General features: G+C 46.7%; 1 protein-coding gene across 2 annotated transcripts in view; it reads left to right on the top strand.

The window, feature by feature from the left end:
* LOC147702338 (ATP-binding cassette sub-family A member 9-like) overlaps window positions 1–15342 on the top strand; it is a 1822583-nt gene extending 1807241 nt beyond the window's left edge. For both annotated transcript variants that reach the window (XM_086930970.1, XM_086930969.1), the window contains one exon: window positions 15237–15342. In XM_086930970.1, coding sequence (XP_086787096.1) covers window positions 15237–15335 — 99 coding nt within the window. In that variant the 3' untranslated portion in view covers window positions 15336–15342. The remainder of the gene's footprint in view (window positions 1–15236) is intronic.
* The last annotated feature ends 860 nt before the right edge of the window (window positions 15343–16202 follow it).

The raw sequence follows: 16202 nt of genomic DNA, 5'->3' as shown, positions 1-16202 counted from the left end.
ACGTGTGAAGACCTCAAAAGGACGAAGCATGCGTGTTAGGCTTTCAACTATGTTCCATTGCGGCCCACCCATCCTCAGCTCCTCTATACCCTCTTTCAAGAAATATTGATCGAGTTGCGTATACTGCTCATACAGACGCTCAAGCATGTAGAAGGTTGAGTTCCAACGTGTTACCACCTCCTGGATGAGTGCTTTCACTGGCATTTGACATTGATATAGCATGCTCCTCAGCTGCTTGCGGGCCTTAAAAGAATGCCTGAAATGCTTGCAAATTTTTCGGCAGTTCTCCAATACACTGTACGCTGCACTGCGTTTATTACCCAAGAATTTTTGGACAACCAGGTTTATACAGTGCGCCAAACACGGCACTCTGAAATAGTAACCGTCCCTCATGGCCTTAACTATATTGGAGCCATTGTCAGTGGAAACATAACCAACCTTGCGTTTTAGTGGGGACAGACAGTTAAGGACCTTTGTGTTAAAGACATCCAAAATGTTTTCTGCTGTGTGACGTTTCTCCAAACCAAACATGGCTAGTGTTGCATGTTTCCGAGCACCTTTAAAAACAATGTTAGTGTCAACACCTGAGTTTAGCTTTGCTTTAGCCCCTGAAAAAGAGACCCAGTGTGCAGTGATGCACATGTAATCAGCGCCTGCGCCACTGGTCCACATGTCTGTTGTCAGATGTATAGTGTGAACAGCACTCTTCTGCAAAGCTGCCCCAATCACCTTCAGAACATCTTCATGTAGTGCTGGAACCGCAACTCGGGCAAAATAGAACCGGCTAGGAACCTTCCATTTAGGGCAGAGCGCTGTCACTAATTCTAGAAAACCAACCCCTTCTACAAAAGAAAAAGGGAGAAGGTCCAGAGCTAGCATTTTAGCCAGCTTAGTGTTATACAGACGGGTCATTGGGTGGTTGCGTTCATATTGCGCTTCTGTAAACAACATCTTTTTAATGTTGCCCTGGACCAATGATTTACGGGATGATGATGATCTCTTCGACCCAGTTACGCTCGCTGATGAACTTTTCCGCATTGATGTCTCACTCTCTCCCACACTCTTAGTGTGGCTCCCATGGGGTGTGCTGCTGACATGGGAACTGGGTGTAAGTGAAGTGTTTGAATCGTCTTCTTCTACCTCCTCGTCATCAGCAGATGACAAATCAACGTTTTCATTACGTGCAATTCCGGCTTTCTTGACCGCCTCTAGGTGCGGAAACCATTCGACAGCGTGCCTTCTCTCAAGATGACCTCTCTGGCCTCCGGTACCATAGTTAGAACCAAGCTTACCACGACTAAATCGAAGCTTACAAAGGCTACAAATGGCTACGTTTTCCTTTTTTGGGCAAACACTAAAGAAGTCCCAAACTGGAGACTTGAAATGTCTTCGGGGGCCGGAGGAGGCGGCGATACTGGTGGTGGTGGTCCTGCTGCTAATGACAGATGAAGTGGAGGATGTGGATTGCCGAACTTCAGTACGTTTTGCACTTTCACCACCACGAATTGAGGTCGAGGACGAGGTGGGTACCTTCTTGCGAAGAAATATGGAAGCGGTAGGTTTTGGTGTACTACTTAACTCCAAATCTAATGATTCCATTTCCATTGCCTCCTCGCCGACATCATCATCACGCTCAGCAGCTTCTCGGGATAGGGTCAAAATGTCTCTTTGCTGCATGCCCGGTGGGGCTGCAGTGACCTTTGTGATGACTGGCTCGTCGTCATCGTGAGAGGCTTCATCACCAGCAGTATCTGTCACTTCTTGTTGAGCCTCATCACACTCCATAGGTTTGAGTTTTTGGACGACCTTCCTTTTACGCTTAGGTACCGGTGCCAGATCATGGTGTGCCTCTGCCTCACTGTCAGACCGCAGTTGTGGTTCCCAAGACAGATCACTTGCACCAGAACGAGGTGGGCTTGAAGAAGATGTAGACACCCCCCTTGATCTTTTCCTTGCTAGGGATGTGGAAGACAATGAATGATCATCAGGAGGAGTGGCTTCCAATGATACCTCAGCTTCATTGTCGATTTCCAAATGTGCCCCTACTTCGGGAGGAACAACTATTGTGGGCACTTGTGAACGTCCATGCACCTTTGCTTGCGCATCTCCTTTTGCTGCCTCTCCTTCCACATGTACTTGGGCGTGTACTTGCACATGGTGTTGTTGTTGCGGCTGTGGTTGTTCAACACTTGTCAGATGAGTTACAACAACCTGTGTTGATTCAGGGACATTGCTGCTACTTTCTTGCGATGAGCCAACATCACTGGTCGATGGTGATTGGAGAAGTACACTGACTGCCTCTGAAGCACTCAAGGGCTTTGACTTAAGTTGGCGTGGTGGTGGAGGCACTGAACCCAATGGAGCAGGGGTGCTGCTCTCAGGTTGGTCCCCAGCAGATCCTGCTGCTGCAGGCGTACTTTTTTTTTTGCTCCCAAAAAAAGTGGCGGGTGGCACACCAGCCTCCTTGGTAACTTGCTTCTTCTGCTCCTTACTAGCAACTTTCTTGCTAGAGGAGCTACGGAGAACTTTCTTTGGGGGCGGGGCCATCTTCTTCAGAGCAGGTCAGACAGCAGGCCGCAGTTGCACGAATTGTAGAGTTGTCTGAGGCCAGACGTGACGTCGCGTGACGTTATGCTGCACACACACACCGCTGCAGGACTTCTTCCTGGCACTGGTGGTTCTCTTGAGTCTTGTGCACCTAAAAAAAATGGAAGACAGAGGAACATCAGTTCAGTTATAGAGCACAAAAAAATCGAAAAACACTGCAAAATCAGCACAATCCCAATCCATCCATGCCCTCCATAATGTTTAAATTCAAGACAACCCACAGAAAGACTAGGCCCATGCAAGACTCACTACCCCTGGGCATAAATAAAGGTTGAAAAGTAGGCAAAATGGTTGGAGGCCTAACAACAAAGCCTGCATTCAAAATGGCCACTTGCCTGCCAGCACATGGCCAGTGCCTGTAGCTGCACTCAAAATGGCCACCAGCCACATGGCATGTCCCTCCCCATGAACACCCCCAAAAATCGAAAAACACTGCAAAATCAGCACAATCCCATTCCATCCATGGCCTCCATGATGTTTAAATTCAAGACAGCCCACAGAAAGACTAGGCCCATGCTAGACTCAAATACCCCTGGTGAAAAGGCCACAAGTACAGGCCCAAAAATCGAAAAACACAGCAAAATCAGCACAATCCTATTCCATCCATGGCCTCCATGATGTTTAAATTCAAGACAGCCCACAGAAAGACTAGGCCCATGCTAGACTCAAATACCCCTGGTGAAAAGGCCACAAGTACAGGCCCAAAAATCGAAAAACACTGCAAAATCAGCACAATCCTATTCCATCCATGGCCTCCATGATGTTTAAATTCAAGACAGCCCACAGAAAGACTAGGCCCATGCTAGACTCAAATACCCCTGGTGAAAAGGCCACAAGTACAGGCCCAAAAATCGAAAAACACTGCAAAATCAGCACAATCCTATTCCATCCATGGCCTCCATGATGTTTAAATTCAAGACAGCCCACAGAAAGACTAGGCCCATGCTAGACTCAAATACCCCTGGTGAAAAGGCCACAAGTACAGGCCCAAAAATCGAAAAACACTGCAAAATCAGCACAATCCTATTCCATCCATGGCCTCCATGATGTTTAAATTCAAGACAGCCCACAGAAAGACTAGGCCCATGCTAGACTGAAATACCCCTGGTGAAAAGGCCACAAGTACAGGCCCAAAAATCGAAAAACACTGCAAAATCAGCACAATCCCATTCAATCCATGGCCTCCATGATGTTTAAATTCAAGACAACCCACAGAAATACTAGGCCCATGCAAGACTCACTACCCCTGGGCATAAATAAAGGTTGAAAAGTAGGCAAAATGGTTGGAGGCCTAACAACAAAGCCTGCATTCAAAATGGCCACTTGCCTGCCAGCACATGGCCAGTGCCTGTAGCTGCACTCAAAATGGCCACCAGCCACATGGCATGTCCCTCCCCATGAACACCCCCAAAAATCGAAAAACACTGCAAAATCAGCACAATCCCATTCCATCCATGGCCTCCATGATGTTTAAATTCAAGACAGCCCACAGAAAGAATAGGCCCATGCTAGACTCAAATACCCCTGGTGAAAAGGCCACAAGTACAGGCCCAAAAATCGAAAAACACTGCAAAATCAGCACAATCCTATTCCATCCATGGCCTCCATGATGTTTAAATTCAAGACAGCCCACAGAAAGACTAGGCCCATGCTAGACTCAAATACCCCTGGTGAAAAGGCCACAAGTACAGGCCCAAAAATCGAAAAACACTGCAAAATCAGCACAATCCTATTCCATCCATGGCCTCCATGATGTTTAAATTCAAGACAGCCCACAGAAAGACTAGGCCCATGCTAGACTGAAATACCCCTGGTGAAAAGGCCACAAGTACAGGTCCAAAAATCGAAAAACACTGCAAAATCAGCACAATCCCATTCAATCCATGGCCTCCATGATGTTTAAATTCAAGACAACCCACAGAAATACTAGGCCCATGCAAGACTCACTACCCCTGGGCATAAATAAAGGTTGAAAAGTAGGCAAAATGGTTGGAGGCCTAACAACAAAGCCTGCATTCAAAATGGCCACTTGCCTGCCAGCACATGGCCAGTGCCTGTAGCTGCACTCAAAATGGCCACCAGCCACATGGCATGTCCCTCCCCATGAACACCCCCAAAAATCGAAAAACACTGCAAAATCAGCACAATCCCATTCCATCCATGGCCTCCATGATGTTTAAATTCAAGACAGCCCACAGAAAGACTAGGCCCATGCTAGACTCAAATACCCCTGGTGAAAAGGCCACAAGTACAGGCCCAAAAATCGAAAAACACTGCAAAATCAGCACAATCCTATTCCATCCATGGCCTCCATGATGTTTAAATTCAAGACAGCCCACAGAAAGACTAGGCCCATGCTAGACTCAAATACCCCTGGTGAAAAGGCCACAAGTACAGGCCCAAAAATCGAAAAACACTGCAAAATCAGCACAATCCTATTCCATCCATGGCCTCCATGATGTTTAAATTCAAGACAGCCCACAGAAAGACTAGGCCCATGCTAGACTGAAATACCCCTGGTGAAAAGGCCACAAGTACAGGCCCAAAAATCGAAAAACACTGCAAAATCAGCACAATCCCATTCAATCCATGGCCTCCATGATGTTTAAATTCAAGACAACCCACAGAAATACTAGGCCCATGCAAGACTCACTACCCCTGGGCATAAATAAAGGTTGAAAAGTAGGCAAAATGGTTGGAGGCCTAACAACAAAGCCTGCATTCAAAATGGCCACTTGCCTGCCAGCACATGGCCAGTGCCTGTAGCTGCACTCAAAATGGCCACCAGCCACATGGCATGTCCCTCCCCATGAACACCCCCAAAAATCGAAAAACACTGCAAAATCAGCACAATCCCATTCCATCCATGGCCTCCATGATGTTTAAATTCAAGACAGCCCACAGAAAGACTAGGCCCATGCTAGACTCAAATACCCCTGGTGAAAAGGCCACAAGTACAGGCCCAAAAATCGAACAACACTGCAAAATCAGCACAATCCTATTCCATCCATGGCCTCCATGATGTTTAAATTCAAGACAGCCCACAGAAAGACTAGGCCCATGCTAGACTCAAATACCCCTGGTGAAAAGGCCACAAGTACAGGCCCAAAAATCGAAAAACACTGCAAAATCAGCACAATCCCATTCAATCCATGGCCTCCATGATGTTTAAATTCAAGACAACCCACAGAAATACTAGGCCCATGCAAGACTCACTACCCCTGGGCATAAATAAAGGTTGAAAAGTAGGCAAAATGGTTGGAGGCCTAACAACAAAGCCTGCATTCAAAATGGCCACTTGCCTGCCAGCACATGGCCAGTGCCTGTAGCTGCACTCAAAATGGCCACCAGCCACATGGCATGTCCCTCCCCATGAACACCCCCAAAAATCGAAAAACACTGCAAAATCAGCACAATCCCATTCAATCCATGGCCTCCATGATGTTTAAATTCAAGACAACCCACAGAAAGACTAGGCCCATGCTAGACTCAAATACCCCTGGTGAAAAGGCCACAAGTACAGGCCCAAAAATCGAAAAACACTGCAAAATCAGCACAATCCTATTCCATCCATGGCCTCCATGATGTTTAAATTCAAGACAGCCCACAGAAAGACTAGGCCCATGCTAGACTCAAATACCCCTGGTGAAAAGGCCACAAGTACAGGCCCAAAAATCGAAAAACACTGCAAAATCAGCACAATCCCATTCCATCCATGGCCTCCATGATGTTTAAATTCAAGACAGCCCACAGAAAGACTAGGCCCATGCACCACTCACTACCCCTGGTCAAGGCCCCAACAACAGGTCAAAAATCGAAAAACACAAAATTTTACAAAAAAAAAAAAATCGAAAAACACAGAAAAATCAGCACAATCCCAATTCATCTATGGCCTCCATGATGTTTAAGTTCAAGACAACCACAGTCCACCCACCACTGAGTACCCCTGGGGAAAAGGCCCCAAAACAGCCCAAAAATCGAAAATCCCAAAATTTTAGTTTCAGCAACTGTAATGCCCCAAACAAACTTACTTGTAAAATTTCTAATCCAACAGTGATCCAAAGAAAGTCAAAAAGGCCTCAAATCCAAAGATCCAGCAGCATCCACAAAAAGTAATCCTTCCAGGTCCACATCCGAATGAAAAGTGACCAGGAGATGGACAAAGCACTGGGAGGAGCCTGCTGAACAGGAACAGGAAGTTGAAGACTATGGGGCACTTCCTTCCTCCCACCCCCCTGCCCCCCTCCCCAAAATGGACTCCTCGCTAAAAAAGTGCAGGCAAATGTCAAACTAAGGAGTTATTCACATAAAAATCATCATTTCTAGAAGGTTTATGCTGCTTGCTGGTGGATTTCTTGTGCAGAATTGCAAATTTATATTTTCGCTCGCCGCATCTCAAATCTCGCAATTGCGAAGTATCGCGAGACGTGATCTCGCCGTACTCGCGTTGACAAACTATCGCTGGCAAGCCGCGATGACGTAATCGCGCTCGCCAATTCCCGCGGGATCACACAGCAAGATCCAAAATGGCGCAGCACTCGCAAACTATCGAAAAAAACAACTCGGCAAACGATGATAAACGCCGCGCGCCGCAAAAATTGTATCACCAACGCCGCGCGCCGCCAAAAAAATCCGCTGCGTGCGAATTTGCGGATTTTGCAGGAAATCCGCAAATCTCGCGGATTGCGGATTTCCCGAAAATCCGCAAAATCCGCGAGCGGAACGGATTTTCCGCCCACGCTTAGGCTAGCCCAGTGGTCTTGGTCCCCAAGAAAGCTGCTACCCCCGGTGGCCCGCCAGAACTCCGGTTTTGCGTGGACTACCGTGGGCTCAATGCGGTCACGAAGACTGACGCACACCCTATCCCCAGAGCTGATGAGCTCGTGGATCGGTTAGGAGCTGCCAAGTATCTCAGTACGTTCGATTTGACTTCGGGATACTGGCAGATTGCCCTAACTGATGGGGCCAAAGAGAGGTCAGCATTTTCAACGCCAGAGGGGCACTTCCAGTTCCGTGTCATGCCCTTTGGGTTGAAGAATGCCCCTGCCACGTTCCAGAGACTGGTTAACCAGGTACTGTCCGGGCTGGAGGAATTCAGCGCCGCATACCTGGATGACATTGCTGTGTTCAGCTCCACGTGGGAGGAACACTTGCAACACCTCTGCGAAGTGTTGAAGGCTCTGCAAAAGGCAGGCCTCACTATCAAGGCCAGTAAGTGCCAGATAGGGCAGGGATCTGTGGTGTACTTGGGACACCAGGTGGGGAGCGGCCAGGTGGCGCCCCTACAGGCTAAGATTGATACCATTCGGGCTTGGGAGCCCCCCAAGACCCAGACAGAGGTGAGAGCCTTTTTAGGACTCACCGGGTATTACAGACGGTTTGTCAAGGGATATGGCACCATTGTCGCCCCCTTGACAGAACTCACTTCCAAGAAGTTGCCCAAAAGAGTTGACTGGACTGACGCCTGCCAAACTGCTTTTGAGGCCCTGAAGACTGCAATGTGCACAGCACCGGTGCTCAAGGCACCTGACTTTTCCAGTGAGTTCATAGTTCAGACGGACGCTTCAGAGCATGGTGTGGGAGCAGTACTCTCACAAGCCACTGAGGAGAATGGAGACCAGCTGGTAGCTTTCATTAGTCGGAGGCTACTCCCCAGGGAACAGAAGTGGAGTGCGATTGAAAGGGAGGCCTTTGCTGTGGTCTGGGCTCTGAAAAAGTTGAGGCCCTACCTGTTTGGGACTCACTTTCGTGTTCAGACCGACCACAGGCCCCTCAGGTGGTTAATGCACATGAGGGGTGAGAATCCAAAACTGTTGAGGTGGTTCATCTCCCTACAGGGAATGGACTTTACGGTGGAACACCGCCCTGGTACAGAACACGCCAACGCTGATGGTCTGTCCAGGTTCTTCCGCCTTAGTGAAGAGAACTCCCAAGAGGGTGGGTAGTTCTCCCCACTTTCAGCTGGAGGGGACACGTGTTAGACCTGACATCTTTTGGCGTGATTACCCCTATCTTTTGCCTCTGCCTCCTGTATTTTTTGATGCTGTGCTGGATTCGTTTTTGCTGGTTTAGATGCTTTGGACGCTCTGCCACTGCTGATCAGTGCCAGAGTGTAAGTGCTCCCTATGGAAATTGTTATTCTGATTGGATATACATGTTTGGCATATTTGTATCACCATGAAGTCCCTAGTAAAGTGCACTGGGTGTGCCAGGGCTGGTGATGACAGATGCTACTAGTGGGCCTGCAGCACTGATTGTGCCACCCACAGGAGTAGCTCTAAAATGGTGTCTCGGGCCTGCCACTGCAGCGCCTACGGGCAGTTTAGAACTGCCATGTCCTCCTGGTCAGTGTCCCCACTGACCAGGCCTAACCCTTCCCTTTTCATGCACATCAGTCACCCCTATGGGAGGCCCAAGGTACCCCCCTGGGCAGGGTGCAGTGTATGTGAAAGGTAGAGCATGTACTAGTGCAGGTACCATGCTCTGGTAGTGAATTACAGCCATTTTCGTTTTTCACTATTGTAAGGCTATCTTGCTCCATAGGTTAACATGGGGGATGCTGGCTACAGTGGTTAACAGCATTTCTTCCCATAGGAACAAGATAGGACATAAGTATCTAGTATCCCTGAACTCAGAGTTTAATAATACATCTTTTAGGAAAGGTGGTTTTTAAATCCTGTGTTTGGGAACAGCACTTTTAGAAGGTTGCTGTTCTCTTGTCTGACCCTTCTGTGTGCCTGGGCCTGTTTGTGTATTGACTGTCTGGTTTGTGAGTGACAGGGGCTGGGGAATTCCCCCAGAGGCTGGATGAGTCAGCACTAGGCTGAATGAAGCAATTGCAACCTGAGTGGTGGGAGGAGTTAGCACCTGGGCTGAATAGGGCTGTGCCTGCCTGCCACAATGCTGGCTCCACCTCCTGCTGGGCGGCTGACGACCCTGCCCCTCACTCTGAATGGAAAGATGCAGCCAGCAAAACAAAGTGCTCAGGATCCACCCAGAACTGGTTCAGACCGGGCTCAGGGCCCACATGCACAGAGAGAACAAAGACTTTAGGGGTATAAGTACAGGACCCCTGACAACAGAAAATTAGATCATCCTGGAAATCAAGAAGGAACCTCTGCCAAGGAGAAAGCTGACTCTGAAGAAGGAAGACTGTCCTGCTGTTGCTCTGCTGGACTGACCTGCTGTTGCTTTGCTGCCAAAGAGAGGGGAAGGACTTTGCTGTGAGCTGTGTCCCCTGTCTTGTAAGGAATCTCCAAGGGCCTGAGAAGAGCTGGCTCCCTGTTTCCGAAGTCCCAGGAACAAAAGGACTTCACCCCCAGTCTCCTTGAACTCTGCTGAGAGAGTTCTGTCCTTCCTAGAGAGCTTGATCCAGTTGTGGGGCCTCTGGAAGTTGAACCTGAGCTGGGAAGCTTGAGACTAAGCTGAGAAACTTGTGAAGCTGAAAAGTGTCGCATCGCTCGCGGAGCGCATCCCCGACAGTGCGAGAAGTTTCTCGCCGCTACGAAGGTCGAGATCGGCGCAGCGCCTGACATCGCTGCCGGAGCCGTCGCACCCTTCGTTTGCGGGACGCACCAGACCGGTGCGGGAGAATCGAACATCGCTGCGAGTGTCGTCGCAGAGCCTGTCGTCTGGGTGAGATCGCCGCGCCGCTTGCTTGCGGACCACATCACGTCGCTGCAGACATCGCTGCAGAAACATCTCATCGAGGAGCTGCGAGAGAGAGGATCACCGCTGGACCGCGCATCGTCGCAGCCCCTACGAGATCATCGCATCGTGCCTTTGCGAGAACAGACTTCCCACGGAACCTACGCACCGGAATCTACGCAAGCTGCCTTCCTCCCCATACAGATCGGATTCGTCGCCACACGCCCGCTGCTGCAGCGGGGCTGTCGCATCGCCTCCCCAGGGTCTCAGGAGTGACGCATCGCTTGTTTCCACCGCACCAGCTTCCTGCTTGTGGAACTTTGTTGCATCTAAAAGGTACTGTGAGTAAACGTGACGCAACTGTGAACTTTTCACGCATCCGTGGATTATTTTAACGCAACTTAAAGAACTTTGATTACAACCTGAAGAACTCATTTTTGAAACCATATCCTTGAACTGTGTATGTTGGATTTTTGCCGTTTTGGTCTTGTGTAGTTTAGAATAAATATCTTTATTTTCCTAAACTGTTGTGGAATCAGTTTGTGGTGTTTTCACTGTGTTACTGTGAGTGTTGGTACAAATACTTAACGCATTGCCTCTGGTTAGCCTAGACTGCTCAGGCCAAGCTACCTTGAAGGCGAGCAGGGGTTATCTGAGAGGGTTATCTCCTTGTCCTGACTAGAAGCAAGGGTCCCTATTTGGACAGTGGTACCTACCTCTGCCAACTAGAGACCCCCAGTTCTAACAGTAAATGACTGATTTCTATCACAAAGAAAGGAAGTCAGAAGGTTAACCACTTGGCTGCTAAGGCAATATTTTACTTTTCATTGATTTTCCATTGAAATCAATGGAAAGTCCATGACGAGTTACCCTTGTCATTAGCGGCGAAGAGGTTAAGAGCAGAGCCTTCAAGTCTAATCTCCCTTAACTGTTGAATTAGGACCTGATGGCTCACAGTGTTAAAGGCCGCTAAAATGTTAAAAAGGACCACTGCGGCTTTACCCCCATCTTCCAAAATACCTCTGATCTCCTCAGTTGCCACTAACAGAGCAGATCCCATGCTGTGTAATTTTCTGAAACTAAACTGAGTTCTATCTAAGAATTTGTTCAGCTTCAGACAATTTGAGAGCGTCACATTCAAGTGCCTCTAAGATTTTTGCTGGCAATGGGAGTCTAGAGAGATAGGATGGTAATTCATCTCTATGGCTACATCTAGAGTGTTTTTTTTTGTAGGGGAAGGATTGATGTTCTCGTCCATTCAGTAGGGAAAATCCATGTTTCTATGATCTCATTTAGCACAGTTGTGAGTGGGGAGGCCACAATATGAGCCAGACCTGGGTTGACAGGGGCCCCTGTCTTGGTCTTTAATAGTAACTGGGCCCCTTCCTCCATTGTAAGAGATGGGAAAATACACAGAGGAGGAATAATACAGAGAGTACTCGTGGTGCTGACTGTTTGGGGACCAAATTTCATTCCTACCTTATAAGCGTTATGCACTATTTAACTTTGTTTTTAGAAAAATTGGCCAAAATATAACAAAATCCCTGCGCAGGAACTGCAGTGATTGTGTTAGGTCAGGGTTTCCAACCTTTTTTGTAGTGAGAGCTAATTCTGCTCAAGGAAAGTCCTGCCGAGCTACTAGCATATTTTATCACTGTAAAATGCTGATGATATGTATTACTATTACACTGTGACCACCTTAAGCATGATTATCAGTAATAACCACCCAAACATTCCAGGTGAAGTTATCAACATAATGCTAGGGAAACATTTATCAATATTAAATGCATGTAATCAAGTAAAATTCAAATCATCACATGCTGTGTGCCACAAAGGGTATTTATTACCACAGCAGTAAGTCTCCCCAACTCAAATTGAATTATCATTCAGCTAACAACTTTAAATGTGTTTTATATTGCACTATTTGGTCTTCATTAGTATATTAGTTTTTGAAAATACAGATATTTTTCTATCAAAATCACTTTCCACTTTAATCAATCAAACTCAATTTTCCAGAAGAAAAACCTTTCTAGAAAAAAAATTCCTTTAAAAGTCAAATCAATTTTCCTTGTTGGAAAAGAAACAGCTGCTAAACATCCGGTTGTTCGTTTTCATTGAGTACCACCATGTTAAATTACCTCTCATGGACAAACTCTGCTTCAAATACCCAGGTATTGGAATCATAGGCCATGCTTGCTCACCATAACACTACGAATGACTCTGTTATGCTAATAATGCCTATCATTAAACCAGGGCTACCACAGTGCCACAGCTGGATGCCCAACATATATTAGCTATGGCCATTGTTATGGGAGAAGCGGTTGTCACTCTGTCAGGAAGGGCTAAAAGCAGGCCAGTCATGCTCTTTATATGTCATTGATGGCAGCAGGTATGTAATTACTTGCCAAAATGTAGCTACTCCACAAAGAGCAAGGACTGTTAAAATCATTAAAAGTGGAAGTCATGTCAAAACCTTTAGAGATATGGCCAGCGTCAGCTCCTCCACAATGGTGGAGGAGCGTCTCCCCACTGGCTCGGAGCAAGCAGATGAAAAATAAAACAATATTTCATTAACGTTTCATTTTTCAGCTGCTGACTGAGCCAGTGTGTGCAGGGAGAGGTGGGCTGGGATGTGGAAGGGGGAGGAAGAATGGCATGCATACTTTTACAGTCGGATCGAAGAAACTGCAGAATCTCCCTGTGCCTGATCAAGAGCTAATCCAGACCACTCAGGCCAATCCACATGCTGCTTTCATGCAGAAGCAGTGTAGCACAAGGCAGCCGGCAGCACCAGGTATGTCTTCTTTTTAAATTATTAACCCCTGTGTTCCCCCCTGTACCCCCAGTGTCAACTCCATCCGCCCACCACTCCTTATCTGCGTTGGCTGCTAGCAGTTATGGCATTTTGTGTTTTATTTAGAAATATTAGTTTTTACTTTTGTATTGCTAAGCATTTTAAAAACAAACGTTTCTATAGTCTGTACCATGATTAGTGTACTTGCAATATTACACCGATGGCTGTATTGTCTAAATTCTGAATTTATGTTGTTTTGCATGCACTAATTTAACATTTATGTAAGAATGTACAGTGCACCGTGTGCACGCCCGGACCAGATAATATGAGCAAATTGCTTTTGCTATAGTAAAACCCTTCACCAAATTGATCTATGTGATTTGAAGTAGAAGGAAACATAACCCTGTATCGTTTGTTATGGTCAGAAGGGACTACTCAAGAGTTCAATTACGTCAAAGAATGTCTTAAAATAATTTGCTCCATGTGGTCTACTGCAATAGGTCCTTCAGCTCCAATAATACAATGACACTACTTTAGTACTTAGGGCCAAATTTATCATTGAATTGCATCATCTAGGGATCCCTCAAGGAAGCCCAATGGTGTAACTACAAAGTCAGGTTTATCAAGTCACCCAGGGCCCTGATTAACTTGATACATCTAGCGTAACGCAATGCAGCAAAAATCACTGTGTTGCGTTACTCTGCCCCTGGGAGGCATTCCACAGGAGCGTTGGTGTTCCCACGTTTTTCGATACATTTGAGTGCATTCCCTGATGTATTAGTACAGGTACACCTGGGAATGCGTCAAAATACTACGCCTCCCCAGGTGGCGCATGACAAGGAGAAACATCTTTATTTCTCCACATTTCCACTTCTTATTAATCCTGTCTACAATGCAGGCACCCTTGCATCATGACGCTAGGCACATTCCTACTCTTCTCCTTTCATTCAGTGAAGCAAGGTGGCTTGCTGTGTTGCATGAAATCTGACCATTCCTACCATGCTTGTATTACCAGTGGTGGCGGAGGCATGTAAACAATGGTGGAGGGGGTAGAGAGGTTGCAGGGGGAGCAAGGGGGTATAGGGGGAGCATGGGGTAACTGTGGAGGGGAGAGAGCAGGTTCACATTTTTAAACTTACCTGATGCTGCTTCATCCGCCTCACTCCTCAGTTCTCTGATGCTTTCTGGATTCCAGCAGCCCCTGGGCCAGCATCAAGTCAAGTCAAGTCAAGTCAAGTCAGAATTTATATAGCGCACTACATACCCAGAGGGTCTCAAGGTGCTTGAGGAGGGGGGGTGTTTACTTATCAAATATCCAGGTTTTAAGCTGTTTTCTGAAGGCTAGGTGGTTTTGGGTAAGGCGGAGGTGGATGGGAAGGGAATTCCAGGTTTTGGCCGCTAAGTAGGAGAAGGATCTTCCCCCCATGGTGGCTTTATGGATGCGTGGAACAGCGGCGAGGGCTTGGTTGGACGAACGCAGTTGGCGGGTGGGAGTGTAGAAGGAAAGGCGCGTGTTGAGGCAGTCAGGTCCAAGTTCGTAGAGGGCTTTGTGTGCGTGGGTGAGGAGACGGAACGTTATCCTCCATCAGAGACTCCCTGTGCAATCCTGTGATGCTCTTAAATATTAGAGCACTGCAGAGATTAGCCTGAGCCAGCTGCTTTGACGCTCCGTCAGTACAGGGAGTCTCTGCTGTTTCTCCACCCCAGCTGTTCAATACAGACAGGTTGGTACAAACCTAAATGAGCATGTGTGTTTGGCCAGACTGGGCCGGCCGGCCAAATACACATGAGCACTTACAGTGCAGTAACTGGTCCTCCTTCCCCCTGCCATGTCCATGGCCTGCCCCTCCATGCACACACTGGCTGAGCTATCAGGTGAAAAATAAAATCATAGTATAAAAATAGTTTTAATTTTTCACCTGCTGGCTCAGAGCCAGTGGAGGGCTGCTCCTCCGCCATTGCGGAGGAGCTGCCGTTGTGTATTACACATTTTTTATGATTCAGGTTGTTGCTGCCATCTTCCTTTTTTGAAAGTTGCTGATAATTAGAAAAGTCTCCAGTCAATGAGTGGAGGGCATGGCATAAATTCCTCCCTGGACTTCTTGTTCAGTGTGTTTACTTTTTTGTGTTTGCTGTTACGGATTTAAGTAATTGAAGAGATTATATTTTTCTTTTCTTTTTGTTTCAGGTGTTCATAGAAATAACCAAAGAGCAGGAAAAAGATAATTTTGACCTTGCTTTGGATACAACGTTTGAATGGAAGCAACTTAGTGGCGATGATGCCTAAATTGTTAGAAAAGTGTAGACACAGTTATTTTACTTCTATGGTTTATGTATGACCAAGTTACATCAAAATCCATTTATATGGAACTACAACCCATGAAACTCTCTAAATGAGAGAAAAGTATGTATTTTAGATTCAGTCTGGTGCTGTGTTATATTTCTTTTCTATGCATTTGTGTGACTATCTGTGGTAAGCAATGGCACTTGTGGCTAGCTCTGATGCCATGGCAGTTATACACCATTGGCTAATCAAATGCGGTTCACAGATTTGTGACATTAACGCTGGGCAGCAGTATCACTGTAGCATGTCTCCATTGCCGCCATTAAACATGGTGAGTGGCTTGAGTTGGTGTTTGGAGGTGATAGTAAATTTCCCTTTATTTGTGTGGTAAATTGTGAATTAGAGAGAGGGTAATCAACAATACTGCTCTTGTGGTAGTGTGAGTAGTTCATGTGGGTTAACTACTCTAAATAATTCCAGTAGCATCCAATTCTGAATCAGCCCCTAACTCTTTTTTCGCTAGGGTTCAAGACAAGTCCTTTTCAAAACCTTTTGTTGATTCCTCAAACAACCTGAGGAGGGTTTGCAGCAGGCCTTTCTTCTATTTTTGCAAACCACCCAAGGTGTCCTCAAACAGGTCACATACCGTTGATTTTTTCAATCAGGCACATGCCCTTTTTAGGAAAATTAACAATTAAGACCATCTATAGAAACGTTTCAGAAGTAGAGATGCCTGAACCTGAATTCACTGGAAACTTAAGAATTTACCCACTATCTGTTCCTGGGTGAGCGGAGCGAAAGCCCCTTTCAAAATATTTTTCACTTGAGTCTGCGCACTAATTGTAACATTTACTGAGTTTTCTTCAGATA

Source organism: Lissotriton vulgaris, chromosome 7, assembly GCF_964263255.1.
Source record: "Lissotriton vulgaris chromosome 7, aLisVul1.2, whole genome shotgun sequence".
Lineage (NCBI taxonomy): Eukaryota > Metazoa > Chordata > Amphibia > Caudata > Salamandridae > Lissotriton > Lissotriton vulgaris.
This window is presented reverse-complemented; position numbering and strand designations above follow the sequence as displayed.